The 13657-nt window shown below is 43.7% G+C and overlaps 1 protein-coding gene across 1 annotated transcript in view; it reads right to left on the bottom strand.

The window, feature by feature from the left end:
* Positions 1 to 13657, bottom strand: part of grin2ca (glutamate receptor, ionotropic, N-methyl D-aspartate 2Ca) — a 142872-nt gene that overhangs the window by 86412 nt on the left and 42803 nt on the right. Inside the window, exon 2 of the mRNA XM_083780236.1 lies at positions 8506 to 9009. Within this exon, the coding sequence (XP_083636362.1) occupies positions 8506 to 8997 (492 nt within the window). The 5' untranslated portion in view covers positions 8998 to 9009. The remainder of the gene's footprint in view (positions 1 to 8505; positions 9010 to 13657) is intronic.

Raw genomic sequence — 13657 nt, 5'->3', positions numbered from 1 at the left:
CATCTGGTACTACTCCATATTTAACACAAACTCGAGGGGAGAGATCATTCTGCCACTCTGCCAACTTAAAGTGGAATGCCCTGACATCATCCATTAACCCATTCTGACCTGAGATCAGATTCTAGAAATGTTAGACGCTCTTCGATTTTTCAAAAATAGCAGACACTCGGTGGCGCGATATGAGCTTGTAGATCTGCTATTTTTCAATAGCTAAAGCACGACATGATGCCGACACCAAAATGGGTGCCCGGTCAGAATGGGTTAAACAATGTGAACCACTGGCTTCTTTCAAAACTGCACTGCAAAAGCAGCCGCGAGCATCAAGTGGACGTATGTATATATTAAATCCAGACATACACTGCTGCCATTTTCCCCTTCTCTCCTCCGTAAAATAATATAGCTATTTGTACTTGGCATGTATTACTATCGTGTTAATATTACGCTATATTGATGAATTCACCAGTCTGTTTTTTCTTTCTTTGTTTTAACCCAAATGTTTTGTTGCACCTAATGCTGTTCACAATTTTGACTAATTAAGTATTCAATCAATACAAAAATGCAACATCCCTCAAGGACATACAACAGCCTCCAAATGTCCTTATACAGCATTATACACCTGGTCTATCTATCTGTATTAGATTATACACCCGGTCTATCTTTATTAGAAAAGCTCTGATTACACCCGGTCTATCTGTATTAGAACAGCATTACACACCCGGTCTATCTGTATTAGAACAGCATTACACACCCGGTCTATCTGTATTAGAACAGCTCTGATTACACCCGGTCTATCTGTATTAGAACAGCTCTGATTACACCCGGTATATCTGTATTAGAAAAGCTCTGATTACACCCGGTCTATCTGTATTAGAACAGCTCTGATTACACCCGGTCTATCTGTATTAGAACAGCATTACACACCCGGTCTATCTGTATTAGAAAAGCTCTGATTACACCCGGTCTATCTGTATTAGAAAAGCTCTGATTACACCCGGTCTATCTGTATTAGAACAGCTCTGATTACACCCGGTCTATCTGTATTAGAACAGCATTACACACCCGGTCTATCTGTATTAGAAAAGCTCTGATTACACCCGGTCTATCTGTATTAGAAAAGCTCTGATTACACCCGGTCTATCTGTATTAGAACAGCATTACACACCCGGTCTATCTGTATTAGAAAAGCTCTGATTACACCCGGTCTATCTGTATTAGAAAAGCTCTGATTACACCCGGTATATCTGTATTAGAAAAGCTCTGATTACACCCGGTCTATCTGTATTAGAAAAGCTCTGATTACACCCGGTATATCTGTATTAGAAAAGCTCTGATTACACCCGGTCTATCTGTATTAGAACAGCATTACACACCCGGTCTATCTGTATTAGATTACACACCCGGTCTATCTGTATTAGAAAAGCTCTGATTTGGACAAGTGACTTTTCCAAACGTGTGCACGTGTGCACACACACACACACACACACACGCATACACACGCACGCTCGTGCATGTGCACACACACACACACACACACACACACACACACACGTCTCTAATAGCCTTTACAACACATCAGAAGCCTGCTACGAAGCATAAATCTTAGATTTACGATAGACGACATCCCATAAAGACAGTTTGGGTAATGTCATTGGGTACCCCCGGGATGCTATTCAAAATGTACTTATAGCCGGAACATTCAGTAGTACAGTAATAAATATGATGATATGCTCTATAGAAGTATTATACGGAACTGGTCAGAACTTATAACCTCTCTTGAAATAGAACAGGGGTGTACAATCAGCATGAGTATGCAGGGATTGGTATGATAATGAGACCATGGTATAGATTCCACTTACTCCATCAAATGGACATTAAGTGTCCATTCAGACTCATCATAATAGTATGATGAACAAAGAAAAGTAAACAAACACACAAGCCCCTGCAGTATCTCTGAGGACCCTCTAGGGGTCCCTGCACCAAGCCTCAGGTTATCCAAGTATACACCAAGCCTCAGGTTATCCAAGTATACACCAAGCCTCAGGTTATCCAAGTATACACCAAGCCTCAGGTTATCCAAGTATACACCAAGCCTCAGGTTATCCAAGTATACACCAAGCCTCAGGTTATCTAAGTATACACCAAGCCTCAGGTTATCCAAGTATACACCAAGCCTCAGGTTATCCAAGTATACACCAAGCCTCAGGTTATCCAAGTATACACCAAGCCTCAGGTTATCTAAGTATACACCAAGCCTCAGGTTATCGAAGTATACACCAAGCCTCAGGTTATCCAAGTATACTCCAAGCCTCAGGTTATCCAAGTATACACCAAGCCTCAGGTTATCCAAGTATACTCCAAGCCTCAGGTTATCTAAGTATACACCAAGCCTCAGGTTATCCAAGTATACACCAAGCCTCAGGTTATCCAAGTATACTCCAAGCCTCAGGTTATCTAAGTATACACCAAGCCTCAGGTTATCCAAGTATACACCAAGCCTCAGGTTATCCAAGTATACACCAAGCCTCAGGTTATCCAAGTATACACCAAGCCTCAGGTTATCCAAGTATACACCAAGCCTCAGGTTATCCAAGTATACACCAAGCCTCAGGTTATCCAAGTATACACCAAGCCTCAGGTTATTCAAGTATACACCAAGCCTCAGGTTATCCAAGTATACTCCAAGCCTCAGGTTATCCAAGTATACACCAAGCCTCAGGTTATCCAAGTATACACCAAGCCTCAGGTTATCCAAGTATACTCCAAGCCTCAGGTTATCCAAGTATACACCAAGCCTCAGGTTATCCAAGTATACACCAAGCCTCAGGTTATCCAAGTATACACCAAGCCTCAGGTTATCCAAGTATACTCCAAGCCTCAGGTTATCCAAGTATACTCCAAGCCTCAGGTTATCGATTGGACCTCCAAACTCAAGATAACAAAACTTCAAACTTAGATTAAAATCAATAATGTATTTTAGGTCTAGGTGTGTGGATGCTTATTTAAGGGGTCTTTCCATGAATTTATAATAGGGGGGAATGGTAGAGATTGCGTGTGCCTGGGCTAAATGTTGTATCACATGTTTTATGAAAAACAATCTCACAAACACAAGAGGGAGAGAGGGGGAAAAAAACTATTTGAAAAGCGGATTAACAGATGGAAATCGAGGGCGTTTGCGTGGATGTCATTATTCGTCTCACTGTTGGACTCTACGTGAGCTGCATACTCAAACAGTTGTGGGCAAAAAAAAACTGCTGATATTCAATGTTGCTCAGTAACTAAGTACATTTACTCAAGTACTGTACTTAAGTATAGTAAGTACAATTCTGACTTTAGGTACTTCAACTTGACTTGAGCATTTCCATGTTGTAATAATGTATGATGATTGATTGACATCTAAAGGGGCCTGTCAGCTCAGCAATAGGCCTACATTACATCAGTATAGCATTACAAAGTTATTTACAAAAAAGCCCTATTTCCAAATCCCCCCCCCCCTAATGCACCATTCCAAGTGCATTTGTCTTATTATACGCCAGCGCTGCTATTCTAAGGACCCCTCAGGTACATTCTTAACTATTTCCAGCATTGGGATATTTTATTTTTTGATGGGTAGATCCCGTTGAGCTATGGACATTTTGAAAATAGCTCTCAAGTTTAAAAAAATCACACTTGTGTGAAGTGAGGGGCGCTCATCATACATCATCATACATATACATCACATTCCGTGCTCAGGCAAAGAAATCATCACAAAAGTCATTCCGGCCAATCACTTTTCTGCCCTCACTTTTATGGGGTGATCAGCCGAGCACTAGCCCCTCCTATGCCCAGCCAATGTTTGTGTTCACACAAACATTGGCTGGGCATAGGAGGGGTGCCCCTCAAAAAAAGTGTGCACCCCTGATCTACGGAAAGGGCGGGCGCTCAGGCAAATGGGTTAATATTGGCCGTGTTATTCTCTGAATTGAGGCTCAGATTGTGGTGATTGAACAGGATGTTGCTTCCTGTATTTTGGGAAGTTAATTTTGTGATTTTCAAAATAAAAGATCCCGCTGCTACGGGCAGCGGTGAGGGACTGAATCATTTGACTGAATCAAGGGAGGCAGACACAGCAGTAGAGCTGGTGGCCTTGTGGTTAGAGTATCCTCCCTGCGATTTGGAGGTCACGGTTCGATCCCCGGCTGGGTCATACCAAAGACTAGAAAAACCCTGCTTGGCACTCAGCATCAAGGGTTGGTTTCGGGGTAAGTCACTGTGACATACAGTACTATCGTCATGTCCAGGGTGTGAACATATCGAGCTGCCTCACGCTATAGAAACAGAGATAAACTCCTGCCCTGTGGGCCACATGGCTCTGCAAAGCAGAGACCTCTCTTACTGAACAGACACTCTATAGCAATGATTACTATCAGGATATATAGCTTGACAATAACAAAAATTGGTTCATGATAAATAAGTGCAGTCAATAACATGATAGCTTAAGTGTGTAGCTCAGTCGGTATGGATGATATGTATGCAACATCATGGTATTGCCTCAAAATCGGAGCTGAATTGACGTGCAAAGAGAGTAAAGTGGAGGTCAGCTGCCTGGCTGCATCATATCATTGGCCATTTACTGCAACTGAATAAATGTTGTGTGTGTGTGTGTGTGTGTGTGTGTGTGTGTGTGTGTGTGTGTGTGTGTGTGTGTGTGTGTGTGTGTGTGTGTGTGTGTGTGTGTGTGTGTGTGTGTGTGTGCGTGCCTGAGTGCGCTGCTGCCCTGCCCCTGCTGCCTCAATGAGCTTACATTTGCATACGGGCAAAAAAGGCAATAAAGCTGCAAGGCTCATAACGCAGCAACTGGGCTTATGCCTCCGGCGTTGTGCTGTCACTGCTGTGCAGTCCGCTGTGTGCCTCGTTCTGCACACACCTGTATAGTGCCCGAGTGCTGGGCTTCTCTTATTGGAAAATGACCGTTGATGGCATCAACAACACAGCCATTTTGGAACAGAGCTGATCTGGTGCCCAGGAGGGTCCAGTCACAGTGGTCGCCGAGGCGGCAGTTAACCGCAGGATGCATACTGATGTGGGTTAGATAATAAAGTTTATGAGTGGAATCAAATGCTATTTAAAGACAGGGTGCTGTGATACACTATATCAGATATAGAGGATTTTTTACTTATTTGTTAAACAAAAAAGTGTACAGAAAGTGTTCAAACGATGTATTTACGATATACACCTTAGCACCACCCTCCTGAACTTAACCCCCTCATGGCTATTGATGTATTGGACGTAATGAATAAAAAAAGCCATCATAACCGTTGACGTAAATGACGTAAACGTTTTATTCCCTATAATCGGGGGCTTAATGTAGCAAAATGTAGCAACTTTTGGCTGGTTTGGATAACGGCCGATGTAATCTACCTAAAACCGGACGAAATTATCGCGTGCACGTTCTCGCACGCACGCGCGCGGTCTTTATGTGCATCGCTGCGTAATATGCTATATTTGGGGCTTGATTAGAGCTTAATTTGACTTAGTTATTAAAATAAACGATGATAGCTTAGCATCCCGGACATCTGACTGTGTAACACAGTGAAGAAAGCTAGTGGATGTTGTGATCTGTAAAACCGGAAATGGCATCGCCAGATTCGCTCTATTTTGTCAAAATCGGCATAATGGTGAAGTTACCGCCACCATCAGGACTGGGTATAATACTATAGGATTGCTGTGTCAAAATGAGATATAGGCCCTCATTTATCAACCGTGCGTACGGCAAAATATGGGATGCACGCCGAAATTACCGCAATTGTCGGCATTTACCATTTCTGCCAAAGTTGAAATTGAGCTAGGACAAAAATCCACGTCTGGTCGGGAGCTGTCGTACACTTTGTCCTCACCTGTTTTTCTGTCGTAGAACAGCGGAGCAGCATTGTTTGACCAGCTGAGAGGCTGTCACAGGCATCTAAACAAACGTATTCACTCCTAAACTGTTTATATAAAACTGTATAATAGGTATGTATATGGGCTACATGTAAAAAAAAAAAAAAAAAAAAAAGTAAGGAATACATCAACGATATGTCTTTGTGTCATATGAAATAAGTAGGAGATAAAATCGCGCAATTAAAAACAATGTTGCAACAACTTGCAATAGATGCTTAAGCCATTTAAACAGTGTTTTGCTTGAGCGCATACATGCGAGGATTTGGGCTGTCTGTGCTGAAATATTTCCATGACGGGACGTTGGAGAGTACTATAGTGCAGCAGTGCTGCAGCTGCAGAGAGTCGCAACGTGGGTAGCCTACTGCCTAATCTACAGCAGGCCGTCTTTCTGGAGTTACAGTATGTGCAATCTAATAAACCCGACACGTCGCTCGAATGCCAAATGTACCGTGCCAGGCTGCCAGCGCAAGTGGTAGGTAGGCTACCCAGCCAGCCCACCACCACCACCACCGCCACCAGTTCCAGCCACATGAGGCTATACGGTTTTGGCTGCACATTCATATAATGACAGTTGACAGCCCAGCCACTGCAGCGACTAACGACTGCGAGGCAATCTAAATAAACTGTCGAACGTGCATGGTCAGTTGGTCACGGACGGACCACAGTGATAGAGAGAGACAGACAGACAGGACAGGAGGAGCACCTATGCAAAACAGAAGCGTATGTGTGCCTATTTGTTATTTAATTCATGGTTCACAGGTTCAGGTTTTCGTTCACTAATATATCTTGTTGTATACAAGTAAGACGCGCAAACGCGGGAAGCGAACGCAGCTCGTGTGTGTGTGGTTGTGTGTGTGTGTGTGTGTGTGTGTGTGTGTGTGCTACAGCTGCGCCCTGTGTGTGTGTGTGTGTGTGTGCTACAGCTGCGCCCTCTGGTGGCGGGCGGGTGGTGTAACAGCGTGACACACACACAGACATTCAGCCCTTGCTGTCATAGTAAGTGGCTCACTGCGTTCGCAATTAAATGTAAAAGACTTTAATAATTTAATATACAACTAACAAGTTGTAACAACACACAGTGACAGTTGCCTGCAAATTGCGATATGTGCGTGCGTGCGTGCAAGGGAAGCGAAGCGAAGGAGAAACAGACAGGGTAGGCCTACAGCTTTATTTAATTCATGCAGGTTTATTTATTTAAGATACAACAAGTTGCAAGTTGCGTGTGCGGGCGTGCGTCTGTGTTTGTGTGTGTGTGTGTGTGTGTGTGTGTGTGTATGACAGTGTATGAGAGAGGGGGCAGCAAGGCAAGCGAGAGAAACTTTTTTTTCCCTGTAACCATGGTTTCCAGGTCGTATTGCAGTTATTCATGTCGCAAAAACGAGGGCGAGGCTTGATTTCATAGGGCGTGCCAAATAGATTTCAGCCGTCACATTTATTAACGTCGGAACGAAATTAAGGAAGGATCAGCTGTTTGCGATCACTTTATAAATGCTGTGGCGACCTGGGTGTACTACGAAACCTACACTCGAATCTGTGGCAGATTTTTCACTCAATTGATAAATGAGGGCCATAGTGTGTATGTCACAGATTTTTCTATTGGTATTAAAATGACGAATTAAACATATGAATAGTGCAGGTAGAAGGCACAATCCACTGTTAATTAGGGTGGCAAGAGGGTTAAGAAGTGCCCACAGCTATTGTAGTGAGGGAGGGGTTAGGGGAGGGGCTGATTTTAGTGTGTCACTAAAGCAGTGTATTTCGAATGGGCCTTTTGACTCAAAGGTGAACAGCCTTTGAAGAAACCAAAAATTCACACGTAAGACTTTTTGCATTATTCTAATTACAGTAATGTTACCTCCATACATGGTCACATACAAACCAGAAAAAGTACAAAACTATGGCACACAAAGACTGTTAATGCTCATGTTCAGCTATCGTGTTTTTAGTCCCTGACTCCACTAGAGCAGCTGTTTGCATGATTAATAGTTCAGAAAACTCCTTATTTATCTTTTAAGGATGTAAAGCAGGGGTGTTCAAAAATAAATTGGGCAAAGGACCGGTACCCTTTAGCTGAGAGAGAGAGAGAGAGAGAGAGAGAGAGAGAGAGAGAGAGAGAGAGAGAGAGAGAGAGAGAGAGAGATGAAGCAGGGACCGCCCACTATAGATTTCACAGCTCAATTCTTAGTACTTGACCGCTACTTGGTCTGCTCTTTTCCCCCAGTACTCTTTGCCGAAAATTGGCAAATAGTACAGGGGGTTAATGTAGTGGTTAATGTATGTTTTAAAAAGTTCCTGTCACATAAAGATTTGCCCCTGTAGTAACTCTGAGGACCTTGTATGTACCTTAATATGAGGAAATATTGAAATGCACGATTCATTCTAAGAAACAGGAGGCGTGGTTAAAAAAATGAAGAGAAAATCTAATTCTGGAGACGTGTGTTCAGATCTGTCACCCACGACCACGACCAGATCATAAAACCTTCACTCCTACATTACATAATCTGTTTCTATTTAAAAAAATACGTTTTTTGTGAGACACTGACACACAACCCATGCCCCCCCCCCCCCCTTGATCCCTCCCCCACTGACCTTGTAGGGCAGCACCACGGCCGAACCCCCGCTTACGCCCACGATGGGCACTGCCGTCTGCGTGCTGATGAAGTCCAGGATCTGCGCCACGGCCTCCGAGCCCACGTTGTCCTCGAACACCACGCCGTGCACGCGGTTGGCGGTGAGCGTGTCGCAGATGCGCGTGAGCAGCGCGCGTGGGTTGGTGTTGTTCACCAGCACGGTGATGGGGTTGACCTCCAGCGGCAGGTCCATGAAGTTCTCCCGGCTGAGGCGGCCCTTGATCTCCGCCTGGTAGCTGGAGCCGCTGAACACCACCGCCACGTTGACCGCCGGCGTGGGGACGCCGAACGGCCGCGCCCGGCAGCCAGGCACCACGCCGCTGCAGAGCAGCAGCGACAGCAGCAGCAGAAGCAGCGGCGGGAGCAGCAGCGGCGGCGGCGACGGCGCAGGCGGCTGCGGCGCTGGCGGCCACCACTTGGAGGCGCTCAAGCGGCCTAGACGCACGCCCATCTCAGTCGCCTACTGCCTGGTGGAGAGGGGGGGGGGGGGAGGGGTAAGAAGTGGAGGATCAACACGTTAGATCAGTGGTTCTCAACATGTGGGTCGGGACCCCCACATGATTTGCGGGGGTTCCCAGATGACAGTAAGGTGACAATCTAATGACCTTTAAGAACTTTTGAATACCTTTTTGTTTATAGATGAAATGAAAATAAATCACGACCGAGTAAACTGAGCGGTGCAACTAAATGTACAGTACTGTAGTACTCGTACTACAATATTCGCGTACAGCACAGCATTGCTGTACGCGAATATTGTATTCGTATAGGAGACCATTTCCAAATCTATGAATATTTATTCATGAGCTTCTTGTTCAGAGCAACTGAGAAACTGAAAATGACAACTGAAAACTTCAGCTGACGTGCATGGATGTATTATTACTATTGATGATGTATTATTAGCCACAGACGTTCATTCATGCATATATTAATAAAGCTGTTTGTTCGTTCGTTCTTTTATTTATTTATTCTATTTTTATCCGTGCAAGACCAGTGCATATATCCAAAGATTATAAGCCATGGAAAGTTATCTATGATGTTATTTATCCACCGTTGTATGTATCCAATCCATTAGTATAACCAGCCATTTATTTATTCAGTTCTTTATTATCGCAAAACCCATATTTAAAAAATAAGGGGAAGACCACACAATTGTAGCCTAGCCATATTGCTATTCAAAGCGTATAATAATAATTTATTACCTGTATTGTATTCACTGAGTAACCATTTATACAATAAAATCACACCTGTGTGAACTGAGTGGTGCAACTCCTCTCTCTCTATCTCTCTCATTAGCAGGCAACAGTGCAGCACTGTCTCTCTCTCTGTTTCTGGCACAACAGCGCCCCTACTGGTACTCATAGTCATACTGGTGCTCATTAACGTCACATAGGTAGTCAAATAGGTGAACCAACACATAGGTGAACACATAGGTGAACCAACACATAGGTGAACACGGACATTGCTGTTCCTTGAAACTGGTCAAACATACATGGGCCAAATTATAGAAGATTAAAAAAATAAAAAATAAAGATTGTAAAATAGCCGATCTACAAGTTCACAACCGACACAACGCCTCGTTGTAATCGTGTAGATTGGCTACCGGTAGTTTCACAATATTTATCTGTGGAACCTAGTTAAACTTAATCTAATGCTTAAACACCTACAATTACAAGTGCTTGTCAGGATGCAAATATTATTTTGGGGGGTCACGGCCCCACTGTGTGTCAGATCACTGATGGATCTCCTAAATTGCTACGTCTTCGGCCAGGGACCTTCATCTAAAATATGTCGGGCTTCAATGTAAAATAGTTTGTTTGAATGAGGACTACAGTACAGTAGGTATACAGTATTAATGTGTTTTTTTGCATAACAACTCTTTTCATTCATAATATAGATGGACAATATCCAGTTTTGAGTGAAATGCAAACTCCCCTGTCAAGTGGGATGTTCTTCCAATTGCTTCCCTCCCTACAGAAGGAGCCCTGGAGTCATGGGAGGATAGGAGGATCAGACCAAAGCAGGTACATGAACAATGAGCTTCTGTTAAATCATTAAATGTATGTTTCCGCCGAGCTATTGTGTCATAGTAATTGAAATGTAGTATATGAAAAATGCTAATGTGGTCATGATGTGAAAACAAACTCCCCGAATACACACGTAGTTAGCATACGACTAAACATATTAAATGTGGAAAGGCAGTAACTGTCACAACACACTCCAGACTTTTCTTTTTTCTCTCTGTCAAATTGTGTCACACTTATTCAAGACAACACGATACCTTTATTATTCATTGCAGCCGGCAGGAAGAAAGATAAATAAAAAATCATCAGAAGTTTCAGTTTCAAAATGTTGCCTTTTGTTTACAGCTGAGCTTGGTGTACTGCAATGAAATATACAGTATGAATGCATGAAATGATCAATCTAAATAAGGAAACATTTAAATTAGCCTACTAATTTATGTATGTATATTATTCACTTGGTTGTCTCTTTGTCTGATATGCACCACTGCATATAGGTCACTGATGAAACACATTGTTATGGACTCCAGGCAGACTGACAATTATAAACTGTGGAGTCTCGCCACAGTACCACCAGAATAATGGGCGCGTTCCTATGACAACCAGACAAACGCCGACCTCGCCGACGCGCTCCGCCCACGGACGTGTCATAGACGCCATCTACTACCCCAGTGCGATCCTACACCAGCTGCGTCTAATGCGGCCGCCGCCCGATTAGCAATCAGCGACAGCCGCAACCTGTCAGCCCTTTATAAACGCCAGTTGAACTTAGCCCTGACACTGGCTGGTTCACTCAAGAACGCTCGGACAATGTATGTCGGCAGCTTGGCACTGGATGGTAAGTCCACACTCCTCTCTGTACCGGATCCCTCGACACTATCTAAACTCACTGTTTGATTGTTTGTACCGCAACTCAATTCTGTCTTGTGTTCCACTTCATCAGGCTTGTAGGAGTGGGGCTGAAAGCACACACGGGAGTGTGTGCCCCCATAAATAAGTGACGAGTGGAAAGCCGCACATATACCTGGAAACCCACCTGACTCGGTTCGGGGACGAGTAGCAGAAGACGGGACCCTCGTATCAACTGGCAGCCCACCGCACGTTAAGGTCACAGTAAGACGACTGTTCTCTCACTATCACACGTTTGGCTAAGAAGAGGCACTTACAGACGCTTGAGAAGCTAAGGATAATAAGAAGAATTGTGAATGAAGAAAAGCACCTTGTTGATGTTTACTGAAGAGAAGACATATAGTTAACTGTCACGTTAACCCTGAAGACTGTGAAAGAAGAAGACCTTGTTGATGTTTATTGAAGAAAGCATATTCTAGTTAAAGTGTCACCTTAACCCTGTGAACGAAGACAGGCCGTTTGTGTTCAGTTAAACCCTTAAAAGACTTTAAGCTGGCGAGAGCCCCGCCTTACTCCGGTGAAAGAAGACCGAGACTGTGATTATAAATATAGTGCTCTTTTCTGTTAACCCACTGGCTGCCTTTGACGTACCCCTACGGCGACCCCAGTATATAGAGAGAAATCAGAGTATAAATGCTTGTGTACCTACCTGTTGGCCGAGCCGAGCCGGTCCCGAACCAAGTACTTTTACTCTGATTACTCGCCCGAATGTATCCGAGTACTTCTAGTCAAAAGTACTCTTCTGTGCCCTGTGGATAGAGAAGACTACCTAACATCGTACCTACCTCCGGGGGAGCCTCCTGGCACCCGCTCCGAGCCGCTCCGAGCCGCTCGGAGCGAGAACTGTCCTCCGCTCCGAGCCACTCCGAGCCGCTCGGAGCGAGAACTGTCCTCCGCTCCGAGCCGCTCGGTGCACACGGCACTGTGCACAAAATCATGTTTGAGCATGCTCGGTCCCTCCCACTAGCTACCAGGTCGGAGGTCCACAATGCACCTGTGCTTTGTATACAGAAATCCCACAACGTGAAAACATGGAGTTTGTTAAGTTACAACTGAGAAACTGAAAATGACAACTGAAAACTTCAGCTGACGTGCATGGATGTATTATTACTATTGATGATGTATTATTAGCCACAGACGTTCATTCATGCATATATTAACCCATTCTGACCGGGCACCCATTTTGGTGTCAGCATCATGTTATGCTTTATCTATTTAAAAATAGCAGATCTACAAGCTCATATCGCGCCACCGAGTGGCGCGATATGAGCTTGTAGGTCTGCTATTTTTTGAAAAATCGAAGAACGACTGACATTTTTTTAATCTGATCTCAGGTCAGAATGGGTTCGTCAGACCAGCGTGTGTCCAGTGGAAACCTCGTATGAATCTGATCTCAGGTCAGAAAGGGTTAAAGCCGTTTGTTCGTTCGTTCTTTTATTTATTTATTCTATTTTTATCCGTGCAAGACCAGTGCATATATCCAAAGATTATAAGCCATGGAAAGTTATCTATGATGTTATTTATCCACCGTTGTATGTATCCAATCCATTAGTATAACCAGCAATTAATTTATTCAGTTCTTTATTATCGCAAAACCCATATTAAAAAAATAAGGGGAAGACCACACAATTGTAGCCTAGCCATATTGCTATTCAAAGCGTATAATAATAATTTATTACCTGTATTGTATTCACTGAGTAACCATTTATACAATAAAATCACACCTGTGTGAACTGAGTGGTGCAACTCCTCTCTCTCTATCTCTCTCATTAGCAGGCAACAGTGCAGCACTGTCTCTCTCTCTGTTTCTGGCACAACAGCGCCCCTACTGGTACTCATAGTCATACTGGTGCTCATTAACGTCACATAGGTAGTCAAATAGGTGAACCAACACATAGGTGAACACATAGGTGAACCAACACATAGGTGAACACATAGGTGAACCAACACATAGGTGAACACGGACATTGCTGTTCCTTGAAACTGGTCAAACATACATGGGCCAAATAATAGAAGATTAAAAAAATAAAAAATAAAGATTGTAAAATAGCCGATCTACAAGTTCACAACCGACACAACGCCTCGTTGTAATCGTGTAGATTGGCTACCGGTAGTTTCACAATATTTATCTGTGGAACCTAGTTAAACTTAATCTAATGCTTAAACACCTACAATTACAAGTGC

The sequence above is a fragment of the Protomyctophum parallelum genome (assembly GCF_964188405.1).
Source record: "Protomyctophum parallelum genome assembly, chromosome: 13".
Classification (NCBI taxonomy): domain Eukaryota; kingdom Metazoa; phylum Chordata; class Actinopteri; order Myctophiformes; family Myctophidae; genus Protomyctophum; species Protomyctophum parallelum.
The sequence above is the reverse complement of the archived record's forward strand: the minus strand, read 5'-3'. Positions and strand labels throughout refer to the sequence as shown.